Genomic DNA, 9,236 nt, shown 5'->3' with positions numbered 1-9,236 from the left:
TCTATCTGAGAGTGTCTCTATCTGAGTGTGTCTCTATCTGAGTGTGTCTCTATCTGAGAGTGTCTCTATCTGAGAGTGTGTCTCTCTGAGAGTGTGTCTCTATCTGAGAGTGTGTCTCTATCTGAGAGTGTGTCTCTATCTGAGAGTGCTCTATCTGAGAGTGTGTCTCTATCTGAGTGTGTCTCTATCTGAGAGTGTCTCTATCTGAGAGTGTCTCTGTCTGAGAGTGTCTCTATCTGAGAGTGTGTCTCTATCTGAGAGTGTCTCTATCTGAGAGTGTTGTCTCTATCTGAGAGTGTGTCTCTATCTGAGAGTGTGTCTCTATCTGAGAGTGTTGTCTCTATCTGAGAGTGTGTCTCTATCTGAGAGTGTTGTCTCTATCTGAGAGTGTGTCTCTATCTGAGAGTGTGTCTCTATCTGAGAGTGTGTCTCTATCTGAGAGTGTGTCTCTATCTGAGAGTGTGTCTCTATCTGAGTGTGTGTCTCTATCTGAGTGTGTGTCTCTATCTGAGAGTGTGTTGTTACTATCTGAGAGTGTGTCTCTATCTGAGAGTGTCTCTATCTGAGAGTGTCTCTATCTGAGAGTGTCTCTGTCTGAGAGTGTCTCTATCTGAGAGTGTGTCTCTATCTGAGAGTGTGTCTCTATCTGAGAGTGTGTCTCTATCTGAGAGTGTGTCTCTATCTGAGTGTGTTGTCTCTATCTGAGAGTGTGTCTCTATCTGAGAGTGTCTCTATCTGAGAGTGTGTCTCTATCTGAGAGTGTGTCTCTATCTGAGAGTGTGTCTCTATCTGAGTGTGTCTCTATCTGAGTGTGTCTCTATCTGAGTGTGTCTCTATCTGAGAGTGTCTCTGTCTGAGAGTGTCTCTATCTGAGTGTGTGTCTCTATCTGAGAGTGTGTCTCTATCTGAGAGAGTGTCTCTATCTGAGAGTGTGTCTCTATCTGAGAGAGTGTCTCTATCTGAGAGTGTGTCTCTATCTGAGAGTGTGTCTCTATCTGAGTGTGTGTCTCTATCTGAGAGTGTTGTCTCTATCTGAGAGTGTGTCTCTATCTGAGAGTGTGTCTCTATCTGAGTGTGTGTCTCTATCTGAGAGTGTGTCTCTATCTGAGTGTGTGTCTCTATCTGAGAGTGTTGTCTCTATCTGAGTGTGTGTCTCTATCTGAGAGTGTGTTGTCTCTATCTGAGTGTGTGTCTCTATCTGAGAGTGTTGTCTCTATCTGAGTGTGTGTCTCTATCTGAGAGTGTGTTGTCTCTATCTGAGAGTGTCTCTATCTGAGAGTGTTGTCTCTATCTGAGAGTGTGTCTCTATCTGAGTGTGTGTCTCTATCTGAGAGTGTTGTCTCTATCTGAGAGTGTGTCTCTATCTGAGAGTGTGTCTCTATCTGAGTGTGTCTCTATATGAGTGTCTCTATCTGTGTCTCTATCTGTGTCTCTATCTGTGTCTCTATATGTGTGTCTCTATCTGTGTGGCTCTAGCTGTGTCTCCATCTGAATGTCTCTATCTGTGTCTCTATCTGTGTGGCTCTATCTGTGGGTCTCTATCTGTGTGTCTATCTGTGTGTCTCTATCTGTGTCTCTATCTGAGTGTGTCTCTATCTGTATGTGTCTATCTGTGTGGCTCTATCTGTGGGTCTCTATCTGTGTCTCTATCTGAGTGTCTCTATCTGTGTGTCTATCTGTGTGTCTCTATCTGTGTCTCAATCTGAGTGTCTCTATCTGTGTGTCTATCTGTGTGTCTCTATCTGAGTGTCTCTATCGGTGTCTCAATCTGTGTGTCTCTATCTGAGTGTCTCTATCGGTGTCTCAATCTGAGTGTCTCTATTTGTGTCTCTATCTGAGAGTGTCTCTATCTGAGAGTGTCTCTATCTGAGAGTGTCTCTATCTGAGAGTGTGTTGTCTCTATCTGAGAGTGTGTTGTCTCTATCTGAGAGTGTCTCTATCTGAGAGTGTCTCTATCTGAGAGTGTCTCTATCTGAGAGTGTGTCTCTATCTGAGAGTGTGTCTCTATCTGAGAGTGTGTTGTCTCTATCTGAGAGTGTCTCTATCTGAGAGTGTGTTGTCTCTATCTGAGAGTGTGTCTCTATCTGAGAGTGTCTCTATCTGAGAGTGTCTCTGTCTGAGAGTGTCTCTATCTGAGAGTGTGTCTCTATCTGAGAGTGTCTCTATCTGAGAGTGTTGTCTCTATCTGAGAGTGTGTCTCTATCTGAGAGTGTTGTCTCTATCTGAGAGTGTGTCTCTATCTGAGAGTGTTGTCTCTATCTGAGAGTGTGTCTCTATCTGAGAGTGTGTCTCTATCTGAGAGTGTGTCTCTATCTGAGAGTGTGTCTCTATCTGAGAGTGTGTCTCTATCTGAGTGTGTGTCTCTATCTGAGTGTGTGTCTCTATCTGAGAGTGTGTTGTTACTATCTGAGAGTGTGTCTCTATCTGAGAGTGTCTCTATCTGAGAGTGTCTCTATCTGAGAGTGTCTCTGTCTGAGAGTGTCTCTATCTGAGAGTGTGTCTCTATCTGAGAGTGTGTCTCTATCTGAGAGTGTGTCTCTATCTGAGAGTGTGTCTCTATCTGAGTGTGTTGTCTCTATCTGAGAGTGTGTCTCTATCTGAGAGTGTCTCTATCTGAGAGTGTGTCTCTATCTGAGAGTGTGTCTCTATCTGAGAGTGTGTCTCTATCTGAGTGTGTCTCTATCTGAGTGTGTCTCTATCTGAGTGTGTCTCTATCTGAGAGTGTCTCTGTCTGAGAGTGTCTCTATCTGAGTGTGTGTCTCTATCTGAGAGTGTGTCTCTATCTGAGAGAGTGTCTCTATCTGAGAGTGTGTCTCTATCTGAGAGAGTGTCTCTATCTGAGAGTGTGTCTCTATCTGAGAGTGTGTCTCTATCTGAGTGTGTGTCTCTATCTGAGAGTGTTGTCTCTATCTGAGAGTGTGTCTCTATCTGAGAGTGTGTCTCTATCTGAGTGTGTGTCTCTATCTGAGAGTGTGTCTCTATCTGAGTGTGTGTCTCTATCTGAGAGTGTTGTCTCTATCTGAGTGTGTGTCTCTATCTGAGAGTGTGTTGTCTCTATCTGAGTGTGTGTCTCTATCTGAGAGTGTTGTCTCTATCTGAGTGTGTGTCTCTATCTGAGAGTGTGTTGTCTCTATCTGAGAGTGTCTCTATCTGAGAGTGTTGTCTCTATCTGAGAGTGTGTCTCTATCTGAGTGTGTGTCTCTATCTGAGAGTGTTGTCTCTATCTGAGAGTGTGTCTCTATCTGAGAGTGTGTCTCTATCTGAGTGTGTCTCTATATGAGTGTCTCTATCTGTGTCTCTATCTGTGTCTCTATCTGTGTCTCTATATGTGTGTCTCTATCTGTGTGGCTCTAGCTGTGTCTCCATCTGAATGTCTCTATCTGTGTCTCTATCTGTGTGGCTCTATCTGTGGGTCTCTATCTGTGTGTCTATCTGTGTGTCTCTATCTGTGTCTCTATCTGAGTGTGTCTCTATCTGTATGTGTCTATCTGTGTGGCTCTATCTGTGGGTCTCTATCTGTGTCTCTATCTGAGTGTCTCTATCTGTGTGTCTATCTGTGTGTCTCTATCTGTGTCTCAATCTGAGTGTCTCTATCTGTGTGTCTATCTGTGTGTCTCTATCTGAGTGTCTCTATCGGTGTCTCAATCTGTGTGTCTCTATCTGAGTGTCTCTATCGGTGTCTCAATCTGAGTGTCTCTATTTGTGTCTCTATCTGAGAGTGTCTCTATCTGAGAGTGTCTCTATCTGAGAGTGTCTCTATCTGAGAGTGTGTTGTCTCTATCTGAGAGTGTGTTGTCTCTATCTGAGAGTGTCTCTATCTGAGAGTGTCTCTATCTGAGAGTGTCTCTATCTGAGAGTGTCTCTATCTGAGAGTGTGTCTCTATCTGAGAGTGTGTCTCTATCTGAGAGTGTGTTGTCTCTATCTGAGAGTGTCTCTATCTGAGAGTGTGTTGTCTCTATCTGAGAGTGTGTCTCTATCTGAGAGTGTGTCTCTATCTGAGAGTGTCTCTATCTGAGAGTGTGTCTCTATCTGAGAGTGTGTCTCTATCTGAGAGTGTGTCTCTATCTGAGAGTGTGTCTCTATCTGAGTGTGTGTCTCTATCTGAGAGTGTTGTCTCTATCTGAGAGTGTGTCTCTATCTGAGAGTGTGTTGTCTCTATCTGAGAGTGTGTTGTCTCTATCTGAGAGTGTGTCTCTATCTGAGAGTGTCTCTATCTGAGAGTGTGTCTCTATCTGAGAGTGTCTCTATCTGAGAGTGTGTTGTCTCTATCTGAGAGTGTGTCTCTATCTGAGAGTGTCTCTATCTGAGAGTGTCTCTATCTGAGAGTGTGTCTCTATCTGTGTCTCAATCTGAGTGTCTCTATCTGTGTGTCTATCTGTGTGTCTCTATCTGAGTGTCTCTATCGGTGTCTCAATCTGTGTGTCTCTATCTGAGTGTCTCTATCGGTGTCTCAATCTGAGTGTCTCTATTTGTGTCTCTATCTGAGAGTGTCTCTATCTGAGAGTGTCTCTATCTGAGAGTGTCTCTATCTGAGAGTGTGTCTCTATCTGAGAGTGTGTCTCTATCTGAGAGTGTCTCTATCTGAGAGTGTGTCTCTATCTGAGAGTGTGTTGTCTCTATCTGAGAGTGTGTCTCTATCTGAGAGTGTCTCTATCTGAGAGTGTCTCTATCTGAGAGTGTGTCTCTATCTGAGAGTGTGTCTCTATCTGAGAGTGTGTCTCTATCTGAGAGTGTCTCTATCTGAGAGTGTCTCTATCTGAGAGTGTGTTGTCTCTATCTGAGAGTGTGTCTCTATCTGAGAGTGTCTCTATCTGAGAGTGTGTCTCTATCTGAGAGTGTGTCTCTATCTGAGAGTGTGTCTCTATCTGAGAGTGTCTCTATCTGAGAGTGTGTTGTCTCTATCTGAGAGTGTGTCTCTATCTGAGAGTGTCTCTATCTGAGAGTGTCTCTATCTGAGAGTGTGTCTCTATCTGAGAGTGTGTCTCTATCTGAGAGTGTGTCTCTATCTGAGAGTGTGTCTCTATCTGAGAGTGTGTCCCTATCTGAGAGTGTCTCTATCTGAGAGTGTGTCTCTATCTGAGAGAGTGTCTCTATCTGAGAGTGTGTCTCTATCTGAGAGAGTGTCTCTATCTGAGAGTGTGTCTCTATCTGAGAGTGTGTCTCTATCTGAGAGTGTGTCTCTACCTGAGAGTGTGTCTCTATCTGAGTGTGTCTCTATATGAGTGTCTCTATCTGTGTCTCTATCTGTGTCTCTATCTGTGTCTCTATATGTGTGTCTCTATCTGTGTGGCTCTAGCTGTGTCTCCATCTGAATGTCTCTATCTGTGTCTCTATCTGTGTGGCTCTATCTGTGGGTCTCTATCTGTGTGTCTATCTGTGTGTCTCTATCTGTGTCTCTATCTGAGTGTGTCTCTATCTGTATGTGTCTATCTGTGTGGCTCTATCTGTGGGTCTCTATCTGTGTCTCTATCTGAGTGTCTCTATCTGTGTGTCTATCTGTGTGTCTCTATCTGTGTCTCAATCTGAGTGTCTCTATCTGTGTGTCTATCTGAGTGTGTCTCTATCTGAGAGTGTCTCTGTGTTGTCTCCAGGTCAGGAGTATAACTTCTTGAAGATGGAACCAGGAGAGGTGAACTCGCTGGGAGAGCCTTATGACTTCGACAGCATCATGCATTATGCTAGGAACACCTTCTCACGGTAACACACACACACACACACACACACACACACACACACACACACACACACACACACAGGGCTCCTGACATTTCATTTATTTAATTGAAAAGTTTACTTTTTACTTTTTTACTTCATTCTCTCTCTCTTTCCCTCCCTCCCTCCCTCCCTCCCTCCCTCCCTCCCTCCCTCCCTCCCTCCCTCCCTCCCTCCAGAGGTATGTTTCTAGACACCATCCTCCCATCTAGAGATGAGAATGGGATCCGTCCTGCCATTGGACAGAGGACCCGACTCAGTAAAGGAGACATCTCTCAGGCCAGGAAGCTCTACAGATGCCCCGGTAGGTCTGTGTACTGTGTGTGAGTGTGAGTGTGAGTGTGAGTGTGAGTGTGAGTGTGTGTGAGTGTGTGTGAGTGTGTGAGTGTGTGAGTGTGTGTGTGTGTGTGTGTGTGTGTGTGTGTGTGTGTGTGTGTGTGTGTGTGTGTGTGTGTGTGTGTGTGTGTGTGTGTGAGTGTGAGTGTGTGTGTGTGTGTGTGTCTTACCGGCCTTTCTCATCAGATACTGTTCTTCTGATGCCTGACGTGTCAGACAGCAGAAGAAATGTGTGTTCCTCCCTCCAGCCAGTCAGGTTCCTCAGAGACTATGATGTTTCCTCCAGCCAGTCAGGTTCCTCAGAGACTGTGATGTTTCCTCCAGCCAGTCAGGTTCCTCAGAGACTATGATGTTTCCTCCAGCCAGTCAGGTTCCTCAGAGACTGTGATGTTTCCTCCAGCCAGTCAGGTTCCTCAGAGACTGTGATGTTTCCTCCCTCCAGCCAGTCAGGTTCCACAGAGACTGTGATGTTTCCTCCCTCCAGCCAGTCAGGTTCCTCAGAGACTGTGATGTCTCCTCCCTCCTGCCAGTCAGGTTCCTCAGAGACTGTGATGTTTCCTCCAGCCAGTCAGGTTCCTCAGAGACTGTGAAGTTTCCTCCCTCCAGCCAGTCAGGTTCCTCAGAGACTGTGATGTTTCCTCCCTCCAGCCAGTCAGGTTCCTCAGAGACGGTGATGTCTCTTCCCTCCAGCCAGTCAGGTTCCTCAGAGACTGATGTGTCCTCCAGCCAGTCAGGTTCCTCAGAGACTGTGATGTTTCCTCCCTCCAGCCAGTCAGGTTCCTCAGAGACTGTGATGTGTCCTCCCTCCAGCCAGTCAGGTTCCTCAGAGACTGTGATGTTTCCTCCAGCCAGTCAGGTTCCTCAGAGACTGTGATGTTTCCTCCAGCCAGTCAGGTTCCTCAGAGACTGTGATGTTTCCTCCAGCCAGTCAGGTTCCTCAGAGACTGTGATGTTTCCTCCAGCCAGTCAGGTTCCTCAGAGACTGTGATGTTTCCTCCCTCCAGCCAGTCAGGTTCCACAGAGACTGTGATGTTTCCTCCCTCCAGCCAGTCAGGTTCCTCAGAGACTGTGATGTCTCCTCCCTCCAGCCAGTCAGGTTCCTCAGAGACTGTGATGTTTCCTCCCTCCAGCCAGTCAGGTTCCTCAGAGACTGTGATGTCTCCTCCCTCCAGCCAGTCAGGTTCCTCAGAGACTGTGATGTCTCCTCCCTCCAGCCAGTCAGGTTCCTCAGAGACTGTGATGTTTCCTCCCTCCAGCCAGTCAGGTTCCTCAGAGACTGTGATGTTTCCTCCCTCCAGCCAGTCAGGTTCCTCAGAGACTGTGATGTATCCTCCAGCCAGCCAGTCAGGTTCCTCAGAGACTGTGATGTTTCCTCCAGCCAGTCAGGTTCCTCAGAGACTGTGATGTCTCCTCCCTCCAGCCAGTCATTTTCCTCAGAGACTGTGATGTTTCCTCCAGCCAGCCAGTCAGGTTCCTCAGAGACTGTGATGTCTCCTCCCTCCAGCCAGTCAGGTTCCACAGAGACTGTGATGCCTCATATGGCAGGCGAAAACCTGAGAAAAATCCAACCAGGAAGTGGGACATCTGAGGTTTGTAGTTTTTCAAAGCTTGGCCTACCGAGTACACATTGAGATATGGATGAGGTTGCACTTCCTAGGGCTTCCACTAGATGTCAACCGTCTTTTGAAACTTGAATGAGGATTCTACTATAAAGGAGGGGCTCATGAGACCTTTTGAGTCATTGGTCTGGCATAGTGCCTCGGTCTCATGACGCGTGCTCCCGACAGAGTTACCTCTCGTTCCAGAGCCTTTCTGAAGATAAAGGAATTCTCCGGTTGGAACATTATTAATGTTTTATGTTAAAAATATCCTAACGATTGATTCTATACATCGTCTGACATGTTTCTAAACGGAACTTTTCGAGTTTTTGTCTGGATGAAATGCTCGCGCCTCATGAAGATGGATTACAGGGCTGAACACACTAACAACAAGTGGCTATTTGGACATAAATGATGGAATTTATGGAACAAATCAGTCATTTATTGTCGAACTGGGATTCCTGGGAGTGCCTTCTGATGAAGATCATCAAAGGTAAGTGAATATTTATGGTGTTGTTTCTAACTTTGTTGATTCCAAAATGGCAGATATTTCTCTGGATGTTTTGGGCTCTGAGCGCCGTTCTCAGATTATGCTTTTTCCGTAAAGTTTTTTTGAAATCTGACACAGCGGTTGCATTAACCTCTCTGATCTTCCCATCCCGGATCCGGGATCGTGAATACAGACTCAAGCTCATTACCATAACGCAACGTTAACTATTCATGAAAATCGCAAATGAAATGAAATGAATCTATTTGCTCTCAAGCTTAGCCTTTTGTTAACAACACTGTCATCTCAGATTTTCAAAATATGCTTCTCAACCATTGCAAAACAAGCATTTGTGTAACAGTATTGATGGCTAACGTAGCATTTAGCGTAGCATTTAGCAGGTAACATTTACACAAAAAACCAGAAAAGCATTCAAATAAAATAATTTACCTTTGAAGAACTTCAGATGTTTTCAATGAGGAGACTCTCAGATAGCAAATGTTCAATTTTTCCTGAAAGATTATTTGTTTAGGACAAATCGCTCCGTTTTCTGCGTCACGTTTAGCTACGAAAAAAACCCTGTATCCAGGATTGTGTAAATCTATCAGCAAGCTCATTAGCATAACACAACGTTAACTATTCATGAAAATGGCAAATGAAATGAAATGAATCTATTTGCTCTCAAGCTTAGCCTTTTGTTAACAACACTGTCATCTCAGATTTTCAAAATATGCTTTTGAACCATAGCTAAACAAGCATTTGTGTAAGAGTATTGATAGCCTAGCATTGCATTAAGCCTAGCATTCAGCATGCAACATTTTCCACAAAAACCATAAAAGCATTCAAATAAAATCATCTACCTTTGAAGAACTTCCGATGTTTTCAATGAGGAGACTCTGTTAGATAGCAAATGTTCTGTTTTTACAAAAAATATTATTTGTGTAGGAGAAACCGCTCCGTTTTGTTCATCACGTTTGGGTAAGAAAAAAAATAAAATTAAAAATTAAAACGCTAACTTTTTTCCAAATTAACTCCATAATATCGACAGAAACATGGCAAACAATGTTTAGAATCAATCCTCAAGGTGTTTTTCACATATCTA

At 44.6% G+C, this 9,236-nt stretch overlaps 1 protein-coding gene across 3 annotated transcripts in view; it reads left to right on the top strand.

The window, feature by feature from the left end:
* Nucleotides 1-9,236, top strand: part of tll1 (tolloid-like 1) — a 166,638-nt gene that overhangs the window by 99,418 nt on the left and 57,984 nt on the right. For all 3 annotated transcript variants that reach the window (XM_090188435.1, XM_090188437.1, XM_090188436.1), the window contains 2 exons: nt 5,593-5,698; nt 5,893-6,017. In XM_090188435.1, coding sequence (XP_090044561.1) covers nt 5,593-5,698; nt 5,893-6,017 — 231 coding nt within the window. The remainder of the gene's footprint in view (nt 1-5,592; nt 5,699-5,892; nt 6,018-9,236) is intronic.

Source organism: Oncorhynchus mykiss, chromosome 10 (assembly GCF_057628025.1).
Source record: "Oncorhynchus mykiss isolate SJ-2025 chromosome 10, ASM5762802v1, whole genome shotgun sequence".
NCBI lineage: Eukaryota > Metazoa > Chordata > Actinopteri > Salmoniformes > Salmonidae > Oncorhynchus > Oncorhynchus mykiss.
The sequence above is the reverse complement of the archived record's forward strand: the minus strand, read 5'-3'. Positions and strand labels throughout refer to the sequence as shown.